At 38.5% G+C, this 23,385-nt stretch overlaps 1 protein-coding gene across 1 annotated transcript in view; it reads right to left on the bottom strand.

Moving 5' to 3' along the window:
* Positions 1–12,045: 12,045 nt before the first annotated feature.
* Positions 12,046–23,385, bottom strand: part of LOC145984298 (prestin-like) — a 117,192-nt gene continuing 105,852 nt past the window's right edge. Inside the window, exon 15 of the mRNA XM_083117941.1 lies at positions 12,046–14,825. Within this exon, the coding sequence (XP_082974067.1) occupies positions 14,713–14,825 (113 nt within the window). The 3' untranslated portion in view covers positions 12,046–14,712. The remainder of the gene's footprint in view (positions 14,826–23,385) is intronic.

Here is a 23,385-nt window from a genome sequence, read left to right on the forward strand (position 1 = left end):
CACAAGTGTTGAATTATGCCTTCGCGGGGAAGATCCCGGGAACATCTGATAAGACGATATAGGGAAAATCCAATTGGCATAACACCCAAAAAAAATCTGTTTCAAAAACATGTTTTTCAGTAAACTTTGATATCTTACTACATACTTCGTTCCCAAAATACTAGTCTCATGCTCCAACGAGCATGTTCGAGCAACGAGCAGAGTATACGAATAGTAATACGTATGTCGAAACATTAATTTTATTGAGCACATTGGTGAATGTATTCGCATAATTAAACATACCCTGCACTTATTTTGATTAATTTGTATGTTTCTTGACGAGAAATTTAGTTGATTCTATTATTTGACATTCATACGACCAAGTTTCGAATGAGCTTCCAGTCTGGAAATTATCCAGAACCTATCAAGATGTATTCGTAAATGTGCAAATGGTGTTATCCCTCAAACTCTCCACAAAATATATGAAGTACCCACCACGGTATATTAAAGAATTAATTATAATTTATTCCTAAACGTTTTGCACAATAGATCATCCCGCTCTCCATGGTGAATTAAAATTTAAGAAGAACATAAACACCCAACTCAAAGTTCCCAAGCCTAGCGAAACCTGGATAAGATTATTTTATTTATGGCATTCGTCCTCATCGCGATTAACCTAAGACAGATAAAATCAACTTTCAACGAAGAAATACGAATATAAATATGATGCCGTAGCAAATTCCATACATAACTGATCACGTGCATCTGACGTGTCTGAAAATCTGGATAATTAACACAACACAACATGATCCTGATTCCCTCGGTCGAGAGTGATTATTAGTTTCCACATATAGAAACAAACTAAGGGTGTATGTCAACAATGACATCAATATATGTATACATGCAAGAAAACAGACCTTCGTTCTCTATGAATTTCAAGTAATGCTGTCCAAATATTGCAGCAAAAGAAAAAAAACATACCACATGAAATCTGACAGTCACAGCCTCAATCGAACAAATTTCAAAATCTTGGATTTCAATGTCACGCATTTAATTCTCTGTCATAACAAGTAAATAGAAATCAATATCAATGTTAAAACAGGATACTTCACATATACATAATCTCAAAAAATACTAACATACCTGAAGAAAACTGTCCTTTCAGTGTACTCTACCCAACGGCAACCTCGACGTGCCATGCACATAGTTTTGAAAATCGGAGCGCACTTCTGTCAGCTTCCAAAGTCTATTTCGTCCACATTGATCTTCAGACTACCGGCCCAATCTTAGATTGAACTTTTGACCCAGTGGTAGTTTGCAGTTGTTATTTTACATTCATTTTCTGTCACTTTTGCCTAATCTCGGCGTTGAGAGTGAAATATTAGATTAAATACATGAAGGAACGCTCACAAAGAACACTCATGCCCAAGCGAGTTTGAAATAGGTCAATAACACATAGAACGTCAAAAGAAAGAAGCAGAATGAATGACTCACACATACAGAAGCTTACTGCACAGGTAGAAGTGGACTCGTAGTGAAGCAACGGCAACACACCGGAAGAAGGGGAGGGGAAAAGTACACGTGAATCTCTTGTAGGACGTCAGTTTTCGCGATTTCAATGTGCTAACTAGCGAGAGGCGTTGGGACAATTCAAAGTGGAGTAACGAGTAATCCATTTCAACGCACGGCCATGAAAATCGGCAGCTGGGCAGAATTGCACTGGTGCCACGTATGGGAAAAGCAAAGCGAAAGCGAGACAAAAGTCGCTGGTTCCCGCGCACTGTGTGGCAACGTCAACCGGGCTGCGTTGCCTAGTTCGAGCGCCAGACCGACCTCTCTCCGGAGGGGCACTTTCGAGTCCCATTCGATACAGAGCTGGTGATCGTGTGAATTGAAAGTTCGTTACAAGCCCCAGAAATCGAGTCCCATATCTACACGTCGGACTGCTCTTAAACCTCCGAACACACGGGGTTGTGCTCCGACGTGGCAACAGCGCGAACTTCTGCCACCCGCCTAATTTCATGGCCGTGCGTTTAGTTCTTCTTTGTAGCTAATCAGTGGTGATTTATTCATTCTAGTTTTTGGACTTTTGACCACTGTTATATTTTAAAAGAGATTTACCTACGTTTCGGAGGCTGAATCTGCCTCCGTCTTCAGGGTAGCGTGTAGTCTGTTAGATCATTTAATGGTTGCCTTGGAGGATTATTCTTGGTGGCCTAGGCTCCACCGCATCTGTCGGTCACAAGGACCTCTATATACATAAAGTTGCCAGGTAGGATTATCAGTGGCCTAGGCTCCACTTCGTCTGATGACCACGTCAAGGTCACGATCAAGGCTTCGTGTGGCACCGTTAGCTTTCCACCTTGATCCCCGGGGACTGGACCGCCCCGGATTGCATGTGTTTAGGTATACAAACGAAGAGAGAAAAAGATTGATTGGTTTTGTTTATTTTACTTGGCTTTTCTGCCACTTTTGGCTAATCGCGAAGATGAGGATGAGTGATGAAATTGCTAAAGGGACACTCACAAAGAACACCAATGCCGGTATTCGAATCCAGGACCCCTAGCGTCGTAGCGCGCTGTTTTAACCACTACACCACGGAGGCCGGCTCAGTAGCCTTTTATAAATAAGCGAAGACTTTGCCGATTGCAGGCGAATGTGTGAAAAGTGGACAAGATATTCTGAAGTCCCTCTTTCCTTGCACTAGTCTTTCTAGAAAACGCAAGAAACCGTAAACTCCTTTCCCCCATCCATCACATCCCGCGCTGGCCTTCTTGAGTTATGGGCGGACGTGCCCCCCTGCGGAGAAGCTTTTATGGGTGGCTGCGGCCGAAGGTGTCTCGAGGGGAATAGGCCGGGGAGGGGAGCCAAGAAAGCGGCGAAAGTACGTTTAATACAGCCCCAAAGCAGGGATAAAATGTGACGTAAAATGAACCCGGAAAATGCCTCCTTCCGACTCTATCCCATTCATCATATTTAGTATCGAAGGCTGCCTGGTAACTTCGTTATACTCGTCGATTCGGCGCTTATCCTTGTAGTTGACAAGTTATAACGATCGTTGATGCTGCAGTCCCGGTGGTTATTGCTACGGAACTTTAGTGCCAAGGAATGATCCCCCAGGTGCCGAGTTTTTTATTCGTTTGCAGGTAGAAACAAACTGCAGGTGGATGGTCAATAATGACATCGAGCCAGGAAAAAGATATATTTCAAAGTCAGTTTGTTACTTTTGCGGCAAGGTTATGTCAAGAGTTATGGATGAATTTCCATGAAATGTTCGGAAACTGTCTCGTCTGAGTCAAGATCCAAACCTTCAGATTTTGGTGCTGGTCAGAATCGATAGGATGGTCTTCCTGGGTGTAGAACAGGGGGGCAAGTTGTGGGGGATGGGGTTACGACCATCACCCGAAAAAGGACAACCTTGCATTTGGATTGTTGTTCAGAAGGGACACTCGCAAAGAACGCCCAGGCCTGGACTCAAACCAAGGAACTTCGGTAGTGAGAATGTCATCCTACGTATATATTGAGGAAAGTCACCAAAACCGACATACCATTTTGTTTTTTACCCTTAACTCGGAGTAGAGGAGGAATTTTCCGAAGTGGAATACATCAATTCCATGCCCAAGTATAAGCTGATTAAAAATGTCAATTACAACAACATTTTGTTCCACAAAATAGTTTTTTCACAAAATGTTCTATTATACCATCTGAGGAAACGTGTTCCTAAACCGACATACCTGTTTAAATAAGGAATTAAATTACATACCAACTCAAACAAATATATGTAATAATTTTAATGGTTTCTTTTAGAGAGTAAAGCAATTCCTTTAATCATCATGAAAGAAAATGTAATTTCTTTGGACTATTTAGCCCTCAATGGCAAGTCATTTACAGAAAACGCAGACGTATGGGTCATGTTCTGCACCTGCATGTTGTAATGATAGAATCACTACAAGATCCTTTTTTATTATTAGTTTTTATGTATGTTCAATGTTATTTTTTTAGTGACAGCTATACTTCTTTTTTATGCAGTTTCCAATATAAAATGCTGAGAGCTGGCCTACGTGACGGTGAACGTCAGCTTGCAGAAGGCAGTTCAAACCTGAAGGGGGTGGAGTCCAGTTTACTGGCTTTTTTCAAATCGCCTATATAAGGGAACCGATTGAGTAACGGGGGTTGGCATTCTTACATTTTTTGGGCAAAAGGGGAGACCTTTGGAAGGTTCTTCGGTGCCGATAGTGTGGCTGGGCTAGTCAAATGGTTAGCGGTCATGGATCAAGCATTTGCTTTCATCGAAATACATAGATAAGTACACAAATTTTTCTCGTTTCGTTTGGTGACAAGCCAATGCTTAGTTTTAGATGGACAATTGTATTATTCTTAGAGAAACGACGTATCTGAGGGAATTAAGGGACGCGTTTAATTACAAGAATATATCTATCGGTTGGTGATAAGCCAAGTACTTTCTTGCGTGGAAATATTAGTTTAAATTTGTAGATTCAACACTGTCAAGGTGTCCGGTTTTTTATTTAATCTGGTATTAAAGGGACTGTGACAGGGTGGAAATAAAATCACCACAGTTTTGTTTTTATAAAATTTCAAGAATAGCGCATAATTAATTGTTGTAATTTCATTCAAGTTTAGTATTTTTTGTGTGGCAATTTTCATTATAATCGAGAAAGGGAGGGAATTAGAGAGACATGTCATGTGTGCTAGTGACAAGCTAGATACATTTTTGAACTAGTACTGCTGGTCTAGGCCAGCATATGAACCTCTCTTGTGTGTGTAATATATATATATATATATATATATATATATATATATATATATATACACACACACACTATATAATTACAGTGTTTCAATTAAAGAGGATCATGTCATTTCTTATGTGGGGGTTATTTTATATGTAAATCTTTGTACATATTTAATCAACGAAATAAATAGTCTATTTATATATTTTTAAACTGAACATCTGGGTATCATTGAGATAATAGAACTGAGTTTTTCCCTAATATCCATGGTAAAGAATATGGTAGTTATTCTATGTCTTTAATTCGATTGAACCGTTTTTGTTAGTTTTTTTAAGTGTTATGCTAGTTATTTTTTACATGGGGAAGTAAGGAAACAAGTAACAGGTCGAGCCAAGGCAGGTTACTCTCCCCAGAAGAGAAATACAGCATAACATTGAACATGAGCCCAAATAGAACACATGATACGCACTATCTAGCCATTCTTCAGCACTGGCATCTTCAGGATAAAGTCCTTCACCAAAATACATTCAGCATCTCGCGCAACGGTTTAGGGAACCCAATTATTGATGTGTATGTCAGTTTAGGGAACAACGCCACCAATAACAATAACCTTTAAAATTTACAAATGCCACATCTTCACAACTAAAGGAAATACATGTTCGGAATCATTATTCTATCTACAATAGCCTGATAAAACTGTAAAACTTTACCCATCCTTCCAGTATGAATACTATAGTGTTATGCACAGACAAATAAAAGTATTGAAATCACCCCAAAACAAAAATATCTCCCTACACAAAGAGAACCGTCACCAGCACTCATTTTACTGGTCGCACAGTATCTTGGGGGCCTAAAGAACAGAGTTACTCGGTTACCTCGGCTGTGAAATAGTGGTGTGTCGGTTTAGGAGCCCTATGTCAGTTTTGGTGACTTTCCTCTATATTTCACACACTTCAGTCACAGCAAATGTAGGCACACACACACAAAGAACACCCTTGCCCAGACTGGGATTTCATCATATCATCACTCATTCTCATCGTTGCGATTAGCCAAAAGTGGTAGAAAGGCGATGCTAAATAAAAATCAAATCAGTATTCAGAAATATGCTTCTTGAAAGTAAGAGAATTACAGTTACTTCGTTCAAAAAGTAACCAAGCTACATTTACTCATTTTAAGAAGTTACAGTAAAAAATAAAAAAAACTCTTCACCTTAGTATCCAGAGAAGACTGTTGGAAAAGAGGGTTGCCAAATTTAGCTCTTCCCCAGGTTATAAATTTTCAACTTAACTAACTGTTGATAAAGTTACTTCTATTGCAAAAGAACAACTTAATTACCATTACAGCTAATTACTTTTAAAAGAAGCTAGTTATGGTTACAAATCCTCCAAAAAGTAACTGTTATTTGTAACTGTGTTACAATTACTTCCAAACACTGCTGAAAATTAGATGTAAGAATTGTACAGATCACCTCAAGGAATACACAACTTTTGCACAAGAGGTTTCCACAAATCAATTTAACTTTGGATAAAGTAAATCTGGAATGTTTGTTTGTAGTCCTTTGACAGATATACAGATAAGGAAAGCATAACTTTTCTTCTGAGATTTCCGCCTGTATATGGGACGAGTGGCCACCCACCATTGTGAGGAAATTGAGGAGCAACAAATAAGTAGCGTAATCTGGTCATGGAAGCCTACGATGACGACTTGGGGTTTGTTGTGCTGACCACATGTCACTCCATAACTGGTTGAATGATCGGTAGTCTGTAGGTAGGCCCTGGATTATACAGGGTGATTCAAAAGTCTTTGACATGTTCTTTATATCGCTAATGAATGGTGTTCAGGATGGGATAAAAGACACTGTTGTTCTCCAGCAAGATGGTGCACCACCCCTTTTTGCCAGAATCATTTGGGACTACCTCGTTGATACCTTCATCGATACGTGGATTGGCCGTTGCTCACCAAAACTGGGTAGCTCGCTCTTAGACCTGACTCCCTTAGACTTCTTTGTCTGGGGTGTACCAAGTAAACACCAGAGCGAATAGCTGCAGCAACAGGGGACATCATGCCAGTTATGTTGGAGCATGTGTTCTGGTCAACGCAAGAGACGTGGGTGCTATGGCTAGACTTACAGGGCCACCACATTGAAATGTACTGAGTTTGTCTTCTATTCTAGTGTACTTTTCAGCAGTACTGTCAATTTTGTTAATACAATGTTTTTTGATTAAAATGTCAAGAGACTCTTGAATCACCCAGTATATGATAGGGTTGGTAAAATTATCATAAATTTTGTCAATAAACTGATACACCAATATGCATATATTGGTCGATACAGATAGATTACGGATTGATCAATCCCATCCCTAACACGTACACACACATGAAAGCAAATATGTGTGTGTATCATTTAACTTGCTTGTGCGTACTCACATGTGGTGGCATTCCCTCCCCCACCCCCAATCAGATAAGTTCTATGCAATTGGATATAACTACCACAACATCCTTCTGCATGCTACTGCATATATCAATGCCATCTTTCAAATAGAATTGTTTCTTTACTGAGGTGATACCAAAGTAACTTAATGAAGAACTCTGTGTTGCAACATTTCCTTGAGCACTAGGGTTTGGCAGGCAGTTTCTCATTAGTTGCATGTGTCCAGGGTATAAAGTTAAATTACTTTCTAGACTGGAGTCTGCTGTTACTTCTCTTCAAATACCTTCCTGGTTGTCTTCATGATACCAGGGCAATATCAAAATTCTGGGGTCTCTACTGGGGATCAAACCCAGCACCTCTCACCCAAAAGTGAGAGCATTTATTTAATGAAACAAGTGGTTATAATATTATGAGGGGTGTAAGGATTGACCCTTTCTGAGGACACCCAAAAGTCAACTTTCCTTCCGTGTAGTACACACTGGACTGCATTTTGCAGACTAGCGAAGCTCTGGTGTCTGGACTTACAGCCAGTATAATCCTCTGTAGAGCCCATGTGTCATCACTAAATTTTTGCAATTGTCCCTTCATCCATCTAATCACCTCATGTAAATGATTAGCTAAAAATGGCAAAACAAATCAGTCAATGATACACTCCTCACAAAAAGTTTGGAATATTGTTACATTAAGCACAAAATGTTTGGAATGTTTTAAATTAGGTTTGATTTGGTTTGAGTTAGTGTTTTAAGTCCACTTTATGCACAGTAAGGCTAATCAGAACTGGACCTACGGTTTAAAGTGAGATACAAACCACTGTGCCATGTGTCTCCACTGGGTATCGAATCCGGGACTCCTTGATTACAAGGTGACGATGCTACCACTGTGCCATCGGGGAGACCCAGTTTTAAATTAGGCAATGGGTGATAATCACAGTGGCATATGTCAGCGAAAACACGAGAATGTCCAGCAGACAGATGGCATGTGTTCTTGCATTTTAAGGCCATGCTTGTAATCAAGGGGTTCTGGGTTTGATTCCTGGTGGAGGCACTTAGTGGTTCGAATCCCACTTTAAACTGTAGGACTTGTCCTGATCAGCCTTAGTGTGCATAAAGTGGACTTAAAACACCAATCAATCAATCAATCCAAGGTCATGCCTATTGCCTAATAAATCAGTATTCCCAACATTTTGTGAGGAGTGTATTATGAGTAAACAAACCAAGATCTTGAGAATACCTGGAAGTGAATTGTAAAACAGCAGATAAAACCACACCAACGAGCCCAGTTATTTTCGTTGAATGCGTTCGTTTCGTTAAGACTTTCGGAACGTACCCACTGTTTCTTATGAGCTGCCTACATGCTACCCCATCAGCCAAGTGCTTTCAAAGGTACACTCAAAATCTTGCCACACAAGGTTCTGAGTTAGAGTCGCACATTACAATGTTACTTCTGTCTTAATCAAACATGATGCTACTATTAATCATCTCTCATCAATTCAAAGTTTTCCCCTTCATGACAGGGATCTAATTATACATGCTGACATTGGAGTATTTTTTTAAAATCCTGATAAGGTATGCACCTTTTGACAACACCAGCTGTTCATACACTAATTCTTCCAGATTCATAATTGAATTGAATTTTTGTTTTTAAGATCACTTTATGCACAAATAGGCTAATTGGGACTGGACCAACAGTTTAAAGTAGGATTTGAACCACTGTGCAATGTGCCTCCGCTGGGTACCAGATTCTTAAGAGCAGGTGCGAATGAAGAAATGCGATTTACATTGCATAACAAAAGACGTATTGAATCAAGTAAGAATGTCGAGAGAAACTCTTGTTTGTTTTTCAAATATTTATTGGAACAGTACTTCTCTGCAGATCCAACACAATTTTTAAAATTATGCATATCAGAATATCTTGTACATCCAAAAATTGTTACTTATTTAATTTTAAAAGAATAAACCACAATCTCTCTTCCTATCACAGAAATGTAGATTATATACAAACATATCTATTCGCCTCAATTTACTAGGCACTGATTTAAAAGCATTAGTTTTCTTATAGGGTCATTCCATGTCATCAAAACCAATGTTCAAAAAAAATATTGTCTTTAGTTCTCCTGGGGCAGCCATTTTCCCAACATGGCGCATAGCTCTTTTTGCTCATGTAGCAGTATACAGAAACCTTAATATCTCAAAAAACATTAAAGCTAGAGACCTGAAACAAAATTCATTTTGTAGCTAATAAAGTATACTTCCTATGATATTCAGGTATATTTTGCTTGAAATTGCATCGTAAGTACGAAAATTATGGTGGAAAATGGGGTAACAATAGTTAAGAAATTGCATTTTTAAGCCCGATTTTTTTAATGAAGGGGTTTAGTCTAAGGCTTGATTTTTTTTTTCATGTGTAGACCTACCTGCAGGGTGTCTGTAAATAAAATATCAGTGCTTAGAAATGCACCCCTTTTTTACAACATGGGCTCAAACATGGCTGTTCATTGAATTTTGACAGTTTTCGGGGTTAAATATCTCAGATGGGTCCCCTTTAAAAATTCTGAAATTTGGCACATAGGAAGCCCTTCATGAATCTAACTCACAGTAAAAATCTCAACTTTTAGATTCAACTCGTTTTGGTCAATATGAGGTAACGTATGTCACCTAATTTCCGACGTTGCAAAGTAAGGTTAAACTACATTCTATACTTAGAATAATGAAGTCTTTTCTTTTTCCTTTTTAAATTTGGGTTAAATAAAGGCTCCGAAAATATAATAACATAAGGTTTTAATACTTGACTTACCATACATTGAAATTACAAGGTATGACAATTGAAAATCTGCGAAATTTCATTGCAAAAGGTTTGATTTATTAGGTACCCACGACCAGTTGGTATTGTCAGCTCCAGTTTCCCATTCATTCTCTTTGTTAAATCAGGCAGGATTCTCTGTTCTTTCACCAAGTTCCTAAGTAAATTATCAGAAACCTTGAGTTCATCACATATCTTTTCTTGAACAAGTGGTAGCAATCGAACTGATGATTCTGACCTTTTCAACATTAGTTTTTTGCTCATTTACAATTTTCTTCTTATAATTTCAATTATATGATTGTACTGGCCACGCAAAGGATTGTCACACTTGCTTTCCTTTTCTTCAGTTTTTATACTTAGTGAAAAGCAACTTTCCAGTTTCCTTTGCACTCCTTGTAGGGTGTGAATAGTTTCTCGAGCAAGATCACTTTATTGTTTTTCTGCAATCAGCCTCATCAGTTTTGAAACAGGAGATTCATAAAAAAACAGAACAGACTTCATGCATTTCCTTTAGTTTTCCTTGGCTTGGCACAAAGACATGATTTTAATTCTGGCATTTAAGTGAGTCACTTTCTCCACATATGAAACTTTTACTCCCAACATATCAGGCATATTGATTTAACTGGTATAAGGCTTTCTTGACACTTTTTTTTTTACCTTACCTTACTTAACCTTTTCTTTAAGTGGTACTTCTGAAGATCACAACATACTTTGCCATATAAAAAGCTATATTTAATGGTATTTGCATATTGTCTCTAAGCCATACACCTGTAGTCTTGGCCTAAGAAGTGTTATCATTTTCACTGACTTTGTTAAGATTAGTTAGGTCTTTGGAAACCTTACCAAAAGGGTATTTATGACAGTCCTCTGCAGTTAAAAATATTACAGAACACTCCATTTCGTGTCACAGATAACGAGCATTCACAAGTCACTACTCTCGGCACATTAGGCAAAGGAAGAATGACAGCAGAGATTGTACATGCACAGATCAATTCCAGGCTTGCCTCACATCCTATCAAAACTTGTCTCTGAATCTTCTGCTGTGTATGACTCACATCTATTTCAACGAATGTCTTTTCTTGGAAGAAAAAAAAGGGGGGAAATAAAGGAAACAAAAGATAATATATTCTACCAGCTTTGACACTCCAAAATAAATAGCCTACTTTCAGTGGAGTGCCCAAGGAGGGGTTTGTGGGGGTTATAACCTAATACCTTTGGCCTAGTATTCCATAAACAATTACGTCAAAGGCAGGATAATGTGGCAAAAACCAGGCTGTATACTAAAAAAAGTATATAACCCCCCTCCCCTCCCTTTCGAAATTCCTGGGCATGCAACTGCCTATGTTAAGCTGTATGTACTGCTACATTGATAAAAATATGGAGGAAGGTCAGTTTTGGTACCAACTGGTTGTGGGTACCTAATAAATCAAACCTTTTGCAATGAAATTTCGCAGATTTTCAATTGTCATACCTTGTAATTTCAATGTATGGTAAGTCAAGTATTAAAACCTTATGTTATTATATTTTCGGAGCCTTTATTTAACCCAAATTTAAAAAGGAAAAAGAAAAGACTTCATTATTCTAAGTATAGAATGTAGTTTAACCTTACTTTGCAACGTCAGAAATTAGGTGACATACGTTACCTCATATTGACCAAAACGAGTTGAATCTAAAAGTTGAGATTTTTACTGTGAGTTAGGTTCATGAAGGGCTTCCTATGTGCCAAATTTCAGAATTTTTAAAGGGGACCCATCTGAGATATTTAACCCCGAAAACTGTCAAAATTCAATGAACAGCCATGTTTGAGCCCATGTTGTAAAAAAGGGGTGCATTTCTAAGCACTGATATTTTATTTACAGACACCCTGCAGGTAGGTCTACACATGAAAAAAAAATCAAGCCTTAGACTAAACCCCTTCATTAAAAAAATCGGGCTTAAAAATGCAATTTCTTAACTATTGTTACCCCATTTTCCACCATAATTTTCGTACTTACGATGCAATTTCAAGCAAAATATACCTGAATATCATAGGAAGTATACTTTATTAGCTACAAAATGAATTTTGTTTCAGGTCTCTAGCTTTAATGTTTTTTGAGATATTAAGGTTTCTGTATACTGCTACATGAGCAAAAAGAGCCATGCGCCATGTTGGAAAAATAGCTGCCCCAGGAGAACTAAAGACAATATTTTTTTTTGACATTGGTTTTGATATCTAGAAACATGTACAAACGTATGTACTAAAAATGAAATTTTTCTAAAATGGTCATGCAACCCCCATTGGATGGTTTTGCATGGAATGACCCTATAAGAATATCTCTATCTCTCTTACACAATCACATGTGTACATTCTCACACACATATTCAGCACACAGTGACTGTCCCAGTGATTCAGTAAAGTGTAGCACTTGAGAATGAATATGCCAGAAGCATAAAATGTTTGCTTAGCTATTTTCCCTTGAAACCAAATAGTAAAGCAGTCAATACGATGATATCTCCCCATCTGCAATATTTATTAATAAAAAAAAAAAAGTTACGAAAAACACAGAAGCATAAACCTTCAGGTGACACAAAAAACCTAAGAAGTGTTGAAAGTTGAAACTGGGTCAGAAAGTCCATAATCCAAATTGATAACAAAATAGAGGCGGCCAAGTAATTTAAGAAGAAGATGAAAAAGATCCAGATATAAAATAATTATTTGGGCTCATTACTGCCTGGGAAGAAAAAAATGGAAGGCAGTTTGCAATTTGTGGAAGCAACTGAAAAGGGGCCATAGAAAGTCAGTGGAGAGTGTACAAAGTAAGGAAGAAAAATGAAAGGCTGACAAGGAAAACCACAAGAAGCTTTTACCTTGTTTTAATACATGTGCATTTACTCTTCTTCCCTTCCCTGATGCAGGGGTGCCCACAGGGGAAGATTATGGTACAGAATTCGCCATTGAAATTTGTCAAAATTCAACATTTATATATTTTTCAGAAATATATGTAAAAAAGTTTCCACCTTAAGTGCACCATATTTAATCCATTAGATAAAGGAAGTATTTAGGGTAGGGTTGCCCACATGGAGGTTTGTGGATGTACATTGCATCCTCCCAACTACACAAACAAGCTAGTTTTGGTTAACAGACATCTGCAGCACGTTATTTGGTTTGCCCAGGTTGAATTTTCTATCTTAAGTTGTGAAACAATTTGTGTTAAATACTCAAATTGTGGATTTCTTAAATCTTATATTCCACCCACAAACACTGTTTAAATGCATATGTATATAATTTACTTAACCATGGTAGCTTAGTTGTTAGGGCATCTGACTACCATGCTACCATGAGAGAAACCCAGGTTCGATCCCTGGCAGGAGAGAACCGGGATTTTTTTGTCTACTGTTCAAGTGGCTCCAGCATCTACCCAGCATCGTATAAAGTGGGTAACTGGAGGAAACTCGGGGGGGGGGGGGGGTCAGTAAAGGCAGCCAGGGGTGTGGTGCTGATCACATCACCCCCACCTTCGGCCATGATCAAGAAAGTGTGGGGCCTTAACTCCGCAACCCCTATATGCCTTCATGGCATGGTGCAAATCAGAGGGGGAGCACTTTAATTTTACTTTACATTTGAGATTAACTTAAGCATATAACCAATCAATGTACTAGCATTCAGTTATTTTGAAAATTTGAGCTATTAAAAAATATGGACAGTTTACATTCTATTGTATTCAAATAAAAATCAATTATTACATATTCATCCAAACTATTTTGAGAGGATTGTGATGAATGATTTTGGGGGTCATGCATTCAGGTCTTGGGTGGGATGAGCACCCCTGTTTAGGAGGAGGGGCAGATCATGTATAGTGTTAAGTAAAGCTAAAAAGTTACTTTCAGTAAACGCACTGTCATAATTAAATACTTTATGAGGATTATGGCATGGTTTTGGGGGAACACATGACCATCATTTGGGGGGATGGGCACCCCTGCCCTTAAGAATCCAGGAGAGTTTAAAAATTTGGAAATATTTAAAAGGTACATGTGTATATCCTTATATTTATTTAGTTATTAAATGCCATGAATATAATGCTATTTACAATTTTAAAACATTATGTAGGAGTTTTCATCCATGGTAGAATGGTTAAGCATAACATACTATGAAGACAAGGTTCAAATCTTTCTTGAGTATGTTTTTTGCATTTCTTCTCTCAGTTATTTTTATCATTCATCCAAATTGCCATTGTCTCACTTAACCTGGAGAGGTAGGAAAATAAAGTAACATAAAAAATAGATATGTACCAAAACTGAAGTCTCCTGGCTGCAATAGTTGACAAATTGTGAATGTTTGTGTGCCACTTTTAATATAGTTCATCAGCATTTAAACATATTTATATTCACAATTAACAGTAAAAGTATTTAACATGGTAAAAAATATATGAAACCACAAGACTAAGTTACTCTTAAAGCCAATATAATGTAAAGTTGTACCTCAGAAATAAGAATCTGAATATTTGAGATTCACAATTGCAATATGCAACATCTTGCTCTTCACACTTTCCCAATTGTATCACTTACATACTCAAGGACTTTTGGAAGGCATTATACAAACAAACTAAGTCGTTTTTAAAATATCAATAATACTGTTGTTCAGTAAGCAGCATTTTCAGAATATACTGAAATATAAAAATATATATCTATGATTGCTCTCAAAATACACAAACAACAAATTATTCTTCCCGTAATGTCTCGGAAACTCTAAGAAAGTCTTCAAATCACTAAGTATTATGCCTTGGTCTGTTGAGCAAACAACACAGCATCATGTACAGATGGAAACAAGCAACTATCTGGGAACTCTTTAAAGAAATCACACTTGTGCAGCATTTCATAAACAGAGGCTGAAAATAGAAAAAGAAAATGTTGTTAGTTCTAAACCTTGAATTTGATCTCCTTTACAACAAATCATTATATTTGTTAATATACAAAGTAATATTTTAAGCTTACCAACTCAATTCACAGATGTTTCATTTTATTAACTGCTTTATTACCAAAATCATTATCACACAGTAATTAGATTACTTTAATGGCGCCTTGGAGATTTATAATAAGACAAGTACGTTATTAGTGGAGATAGCGAAAAATGGATACTGGAAAAGCTGTTGGAAATATGTGCTTTCCAATGTACAGGTGCTTGAATTTTCAATGTAGAATGTATCAATGAGGCTGTACGCTGGTACAGCTCACCGCTCAGATGATATCCAGCGGAAGTGAAGTGACGTAGCAACAGGCGATTCCACTATTAGGGTTGGGGGGAGTGCACCCTGAGTGAGAAACACATGTGGGCTCACTGTAACCGGTGCAGTGATACAAGTCGTTTAGGGTTACCAGACGTTCTCTTTTACTTGGACAAAACCACTTTTTTGGGTACTAATAATGGTTTGCGTGGGTTTTTCGGAAAATTTGGAAATATCCTCTTTTCTGGGATAAAGACAACTGCTTAACTTCAAGTTAGTAACAAAATGTTATTTGTAAATAATTGTTAATATTGTTTCAGTTTTCAATTTCACACTCAGTTGCAAATGGAAATACAAGAATTTTTTCTTACAACAAAGAAAAATTGTTGAACTTCTGCATCTCTTCTGTGTTTGCCACTCACAGTGTGAGGTTTTGATTTCAAAGCCTTTTAGTCCAGGCAAACTAAAGCAATTTTCCATCAAACCTGGGCAAAATTACTTCAGAAGCTTTTTAAACAATTTCTAGCTCAGGAATCATTGCTGAATAACATATCCAAAATCAGACAAAATCAGACCACGGGAAAACCACCAAAATGGATTTCAAAATGGCAGACTGGCTATTGTGAATTTCCTTACATTGTATGTTAATTTGTTAATAATTTTTAATATTTTGTGTATTATTAATTAAAATTTGTGTTTTCTTGTTGTTTCAAATTATATTTTTGCCTTTTAAAAATGAAAATCTCTGAATTGTGTGTGATTTGCAAGAGAAAATTGGACAATGGGACAAGATGCAGTTAAAATATGATCACCACAAATTACCAGCATTGCATGTAACTTGATAAATGCTGATAGAACCGGCTCATGGATGATTTGCAGTTGCAAGCTATGCTGAAGATTCTCTCCATCATTGCAACAGCCAGACATCACAATTATATCAAGCCCCTATATCTGTACTTGAAGAAAACGTTGTTTGTCGTCTGAAAATCTAACAGTGCAGACAATGTTCCTGGGAGGTAAATTTGTGACAAGATGAAGCGACAGATTATGGACTGGACTCTGATTGAATTTTTGTTTGAAGTCCACTTTATGCGCAGAAAGGCTAATTGGGGCTGGACCTAAAGTTTAAAGTGGGGTCCAAAACACTATGTGCCTCCACCAGGTATCGAATCCGAGACCCTGTGTGCGACTTGAATCAGACCTCATGGCATTCCCTGCAAAGCAGGACACGACTGACACGAGGAAATGGATTTACAGAAATCCAAAAGGCAACATGGCTGTTTTCCATACACTTGTGTTCCACTTACAACTTAGTAATGGAAGAATATACCAGAGTTTTGATGGGTAGTGAGCAACATAATGAAATGCGAGAATGTAGATAAACTGGGGACGTTATGTTATTAAAAAAAAGGAACAGAATGACTGGAATCCATATCCCCATTCCATTTTGACTCAAGTTTCTGCAACACTAGTACAGCAGTTAATTTTGATGAATTGCATAACATTGGTCCGGATATCATCTTCAAAATAATTGAGAAAGATTGTGTTCAAATATTCTGCCAAAAGATTGACAAAGTGAAAATCATAGGATTTTCTGCTGCTGCTGCATTGTGGGCCCTGTCGGATATGATATTCAAGTAGATGCAGCACACTTTCAGAGAATTACTACTTTTGCCACTGGCGGTGCCACTGGAAGATATCATGTCTTATGAGCTTCTTGCATATCCTCTTGTATTATTCGAATGATAAAGTTTCTCAGTTGTCATGAAACAATGAAACACACAATAATATTGCAATGCTTGTGTAGATATCACTCTGAAAACAGATGGAAGGGCTATCGTATTTGATGGCTACAGAGGCTTTCCTACAAAACAAAGGCTTAATCCTCAGGAGATTCTGCATCAAGACTAGTAGGAAAGATAATTTCAGTGCCGGGAAGAAAGAACCCTCCCTAGCTAATGAAGAAAACAACCAAACAACTATTTCCCTTATTGGTGAGACGTTGAAGAAGCACCAGTGTGCTGTGTACACAGGAAATCGAATGAAATGCCCCCCTTACGGTTATGCAACCCGGAATTTTATATCATCTAGTTTCGCCAGGAATAGCAGCTCGCGAGAAGCGTAGTGTTTCCAACTCTTGAATCTAGCCACAGATTTACGCGACCGGGTGGAGATCTTGCTTTCCTCTTGATTTGATTTTAACGGACAAGAAGTTTACTTTGAGAATGTCTCAGGTAATAATAACAAGTGTTATTAACATTTATGCTTGAGTTTTTTATTATTCTTTTACCACTTCCGAACCAATATGTGAAGATTTTTTTTTTTTCATTTTGCAATAACGCTTTCGGCATTTTTCCTTCAGAGTTATTCTTTTTGTTTTAAAATTTTTGGCGGCATCTGATTTGGAAAAAGTTCCACGAAGTTTGTTTTAAGTGTAAATGCATCTGGACATACAGTGTAGAGTGGGATTCGAACAACAAATATGAGCTTCCGTCGCGAATCGAACCAGCACTCCTTTCATTATGTTTCCTTTCCACGTTTATTAAAATTTGCTTCCTTCAGCCTACTTCCGATTGTCGTATATTTCAATTCGTATTCCCGTTTTGTTATTTTTTCATTTGCATTGTTCGAGCCGTGATAACTTTCTCTCTTAATCTGGTTATTTGAATACTTTTATACTTTTTTTTTTCCTTTTCTCGATTTTCCCTTCGCACTCATTACAGATTTCGGTATCGCGCTTTTCCATATTTTCAGTAATTTAATTCTTTGACTATTTTTAATTTGCCCTTAGTCCAAATCAAGAAAATATGTTACGAAATGTTTCCCGTGTAAATCTTATTGTATGGTGGTGTAAAATTGATGCCAGCTTTTTCTTGCGATAAGGGTTTTGAAAGTGCAAGGGTCTCATTTATTAACCATGGTGGGAAGTGGGGGGGGGGGGGGAAGGGTGCCAGAAACCTTCCAGTCGGAATATGCCTGAAACAAAAAGTATAGATCGACCACAACGAAAAAAATCCTTGGGACGAAAAGTACCCGTGCAGATCTCCCTTCTTCCCTTCAGCTCGGGCCATAAGGAAGCATGGTCCACTCTCCCCCGCCCCTCCTCGCGGGAGTACGGTGCACAGGAGTCGTGGGTCTGCGCAGGTTGTTTTGCTTGTGGTTCCACTCTTCCATCAGCAGGTGGGGTGCTGAGAAGGCTAGGCTATCTGCAAGTGAGGGGGAGGGGGTGACGAGCAACACTGCCACAGCGAGTCGCTGTAAATGATTTCATCGTCTGTGCTGGGTGAAACCGGTTCTTGGTGCTCCTACACTTTTCCGATACATTTCTGCCAGCCTTTCTAGCGAAGCGAGGTCATATGTTCCAAATTCGAACTCTGGTCAGGCATGAATATATCACTGAGTTTGTCGCATCACAATTTTATAAATTGATAATTCATCCGTATTATCGCGATTAACTCAAGAGGCAGAAGAGTGATGTAAAATAACCAAAATAGAAATTGATGCATTTGTGCCTGGTGATAGTGTAACGACGAAGTTAACTCTTTATAAATGATGAAATAGGTAGCCCTTGCGCTGAAATACACTTATACCTTGGCACAAGAAAAAAAATCCAACTTATCGCTGATCTCTTACTACATTTGGAATACAGCCAAGAGCGATGTAAAGCAATGCAATTACATTGTGAATGTTTCACATCCTGTAGTCTTTCTTTTTCTCGTAGCAGGGGCGGGGGTTCATTCATTACAAATATCTAGGAAAGGATTTAGCAGCAATCCGTGATATACTTAAATATCATAACATGCTGCGTAGCCAGGGTTCTTGGGTCCTAGCCTCTGATAATTTAGAGTTTTTCTTTTTCGTTGTTTCTTCAATCTTCATCAATTTCCCTGAAGCATCATTCATCCTCTGTCGACATTGGCTATATGTAAAAGTTGACATAAAATTAGTAAATTTTGAAAAGAAAACACAAGGATCTGCTTTTCTCATAGCTCGCCAAACATGCACATTTCTGTATTTTATGCTTTCAGCGCTATCATTATTCTTGGCAGGCAATGGAATTGAAGCAACTCTCACAACGAACGTAAACTACATGTCACTCAGGCATGACAATTCTCGCGGGCAAAGTGGATTTTTTTGGCACATGGTAGCGCAATAACTATCTTCTGGCCTCCTAGATTTAAATCCATACTTTTTATTCCAGTTGAGTGATTGACTCATAATTTTGCCATTGAAGGTTTGGGTTGTATTTGGGTTATACGTATTGTGTTTTTGGTGCGCTATGAAAAAGCAATCCCAAATGTTCGCACTGAACAGAAAATTGTGTGTTTTCCTCTCTCTCTCTCTCTCTCTCTCTCTCTCTCTCTCTCTCTCTCTCTCTCTCTCTCTATCTCTCTCTATCTCTCTCTCTCTCACTCACTCACTCACTCACTCACTCACTCACTCTCACTCACACCCCACGTCCCCACTATTTAGGTAAACTGTTGTTAAAAACATATTTTCCGAAGAATATCCACATTGAAAATAATATTCCCCAATTGTTTTGATAGGGCATTTCTATTGCTCCGAACGAATTATCTCCGTAAGAGGACTAGGGCCTCTCCTATGGTGCAATCGTAGAGTCGTCACCTTTAATCAAGGGGTCCCGGGTTCGATACCCGGTGGAGGAACATAGTGGTTCGGAACCCACTATAAACTGTAGGTCCAGTCCCAATTAGCCTTTCTGTGCACAAAGTGGACTTAAAAAACAACAATTCAATTCAATTCAATTCAATTGAATCATCTTATCAATATTTTTAAATCTGCATGCACCTGCTTAATTTAATAGATTATACATTTATATTCATTGCGGGCAGAAATGTGCGAGAAAACAATGCATTTTTTTCAGGGAATGCATGAGTCAATAATAATGTATATTTTATGATATATACTCTTTTATATTGCATTGATTCAATAGTATCCTTATTTCCTAAAGCAAGCGTGAGTTTCTTTGCACACACCACGCAGGCCCTGCTTGACGTAAATCTCAGATGCAGTAACTTCACGGTTGCCTTTTGCCACCACGCTTTGGCTTTAATTCGAGCCCCGGTGGGTGCTTCGTTCGAGATCCTGCAGCAGTTTTACTCGTATCTATGCCTTGAGCATGCCACTTGCAACAGAACCAATAAAATGAAACTTTCTGCACCGGAATGGGCGTGAAACTCTACATGCACCAACGATAAGGTGTTTTCAAGAGGCATGTGCACGTGCAGCATGTCCCTTTGGTCCGAATGTTCCTTTACGATATCATTTCATCATGCCTTACATTTCGGAATTTACAAGAGAGAAGATAGTCTTGTGCGGCGGATCTGCTGCACTACAGATTGCTACGGCCCTTGGTGTGGACGATTCTTGAATCAGGCGTTGGATTCGGTGTTACGAGGAAAAAGGGGACCATGGAATGAAGTCAAGACCCAACAAAGGCCGGCTGAGGAAGGCAACCAGGGAAGAAGATGCAGGCATCGTTGAGATGAGCGAGGGCAATCCCTTCATGGCTACAACGTAGATTCGCCAAGAGTTGAAACTGGAGTGCCATGCTGCAAAAGTTTGGCACCGTCGAGCGGCAAAGAAAGAAGCAATGCTGCATTTCCATCACGAAGCATGGATCAGTTTTGCTTTACAAATATTTACCAGCTCCTCAAGAATTTTGGCAGAACGTAATTTTGAGCGACGAGAAAGTATTTTCGTCTGACGAAAATGATCAGGTTTATGTTTGGAGGCACAACAACACTTGCTACGGCCCCAAGAACATTTCTACCCATGCTAGGAGTGGCAGGATATATGTGGCGGTGTGGGGATGGATCAGTTCGTCTGGAGTAGGTGGATTGGTGGAAGTGTCCTCGAGAATGAATTTGCAGGAATACATCGCAGAGCTGGAAAACCACATGCTTCCCAGCGTGCGAGAGAGACACCTTGAAGATGAGATTTCGCACGTGACTTTCGATCAAGACAACAACAGCGTCCATACATCGAAAGCGAACACCACCTGGTTTAATCAGCACCCAGGAATTTCAAGAGTAGATTGGCCAGCGAAGTCTCCCAATCGAAAACATTTGGGCTTTGATGGTGAGAGAGTGGGAACCTAGACAGCTGAGAACAATGAAAGCTCTACTGGCTCACGTGTTTGATGTTTGGGAGAGTTTAAGAAGAAGACCAAACATCTGCTCGTGAAATCCTTGCCTCGTCGACTAGATGCAGTGCTTGAATCCAACGGCGGGTGGACACATGGTTTAACCGATGTTCTTTGCTACATCCCAGAACAAAACTAATTACACACATCTCCATATGCAACTTACGTTTCCAATTCTTTCTTGGTGCTCATGGTTACTTTTTCATACACCTGCAACATTATATTATATTCTATAATATTAATATTCACATTATTGACAGATATGATTCACATGAAATTCAAATGCGCAGCACACATGCACCCATCCCTAACACTTAACTATTAGTTACATTAGACATATCACGTTGTCATAGTTCTAAATCAGTGGTGCCCAGGGGGAGGGGCATTATGGCACAGACTGTGATGGAAGTTTGACTGAGTAAACAGGGGACAAGTTTAATTACGTTATCAATTAGACATTGCTGTTATACAAATAGTAATTTGTAGATTGTCAGGGGAATTGTTACGGGTAATAAGTAATATTGGTGGGGGGGGCGATATCCAACTCTTACATATTAGGCCTTAGATTGATAGGGTAATTATGGTGGGAGATTAATGAAGTTAGTGGTATTTTCAGGTAGCGGGATTGATAATTATTTTGGGGGCAGGAAATCACAACTCTTGTGTATTAATTACTATTACGTCTTAGATTGCTTTTTTTGGAGGGAGCAATATCAACAGGAAGTCTAAAATTGGCATGGAAATTTTGTTGGGAAGATTGAGTATTAAATTTGAGGTGGAGAGGAGGGGAATGAAGTTTTGATAAAGTGTTATGTCTTAGATTGTGAAGGGATTTCTGACGATTAAGAAATTAACAAAGGTCCGGGCGGGACTCGAACCCGGAACATTCGGTGTCTGGATCGTTGGTCCATCATTAACTGCGCTTGGCCACAGAGAAGGTTCTCTTTGGTGGCCAAGCACGTTAAATGGTCTACTTCCGATACCACGAAATTTCCGGGTTCGAGTCACGGCTTCAGTATTGGTATCATGGTGTCAATTTAATCTAATAGTCACTCATCCTCATTAGCTGAAAGTGGCAGAAGAGCGACTTAAAATAACAAAAGGTACAAAAACAACTTTAACACTATAGTAATTTCTGATCAATAGATGCGTATTAGCTTTGATTGTTGACTCTTTAATGATAAGCTTATGATTATTATTGTTAATATGGATTGCTATCCATCAACAGAAGGACGGACCAATTGATCATTTAATTCATGTCTTTTTTTGGTATTTGTTGTCTCTTCGGATCAGCTTCGAAACCTAAGGAAATTATTAGATGTTTGTCTGAAGTTAGTGACAATGGTTCTTTAAATTCCTGTAGCTCTTTCAGCCGGCACAGGAACCACCTTTATGGCAGTGATCCTCTGTTGCCGCGTTTACCTACAAAGGAACTCGTGGTCAATCAACCAATTAGGCCTACCGCTTGGCCAAGAAATGATAACTTTACAAAGTCCCCTTCCCCGAAGCAGCCAGCAGGGAAACAGGATTTTGTTAAAATAACCCTTCTGCTCTGTGAATGAACATCGATTCTAACAGCATTTCTACTTAATTGGACATTATCATTGTTTTTCCTTTTGATTGACCATATATTCTATCTATACATTTCGAGACATTTCAAGAGATCACCTCTTCTCTCATCTTCAGGCGAACAATTTTTGCTATGTCTGTAGTGTGATTGGAACTATGACAGTCCATGATTTTTTCCAAATTCGGTTTGCTAAGCAACCAGTCTTAGATGCCCATTCGAAATCGACAGCTATAGAGCAAAATATGTTTGAAGTGAAGAGTCTTATTGAATGAAACATAGCTCGACTCACCCTCACATTTGAATTTTTTTAGATAACTTGCTTGCACTTCGTATAGAAGGCACCACGAGACTGAAAATTCACACTATTTGTCATGGCAAATAGACCTTATTCCAGCTTCGCTGAAAGTTCGATGTAGTTGTCAGTCATTAAGTTCAACGCTCTCTGTGCGTGTGTTGTGATGGGTTACCGTGTTCCAATTTTGTTTTAA

This window comes from Lepisma saccharinum, chromosome 2 (genome assembly GCF_977018435.1).
Source record: "Lepisma saccharinum chromosome 2, izLepSacc3.1, whole genome shotgun sequence".
NCBI classification, from domain to species: domain Eukaryota; kingdom Metazoa; phylum Arthropoda; class Insecta; order Zygentoma; family Lepismatidae; genus Lepisma; species Lepisma saccharinum.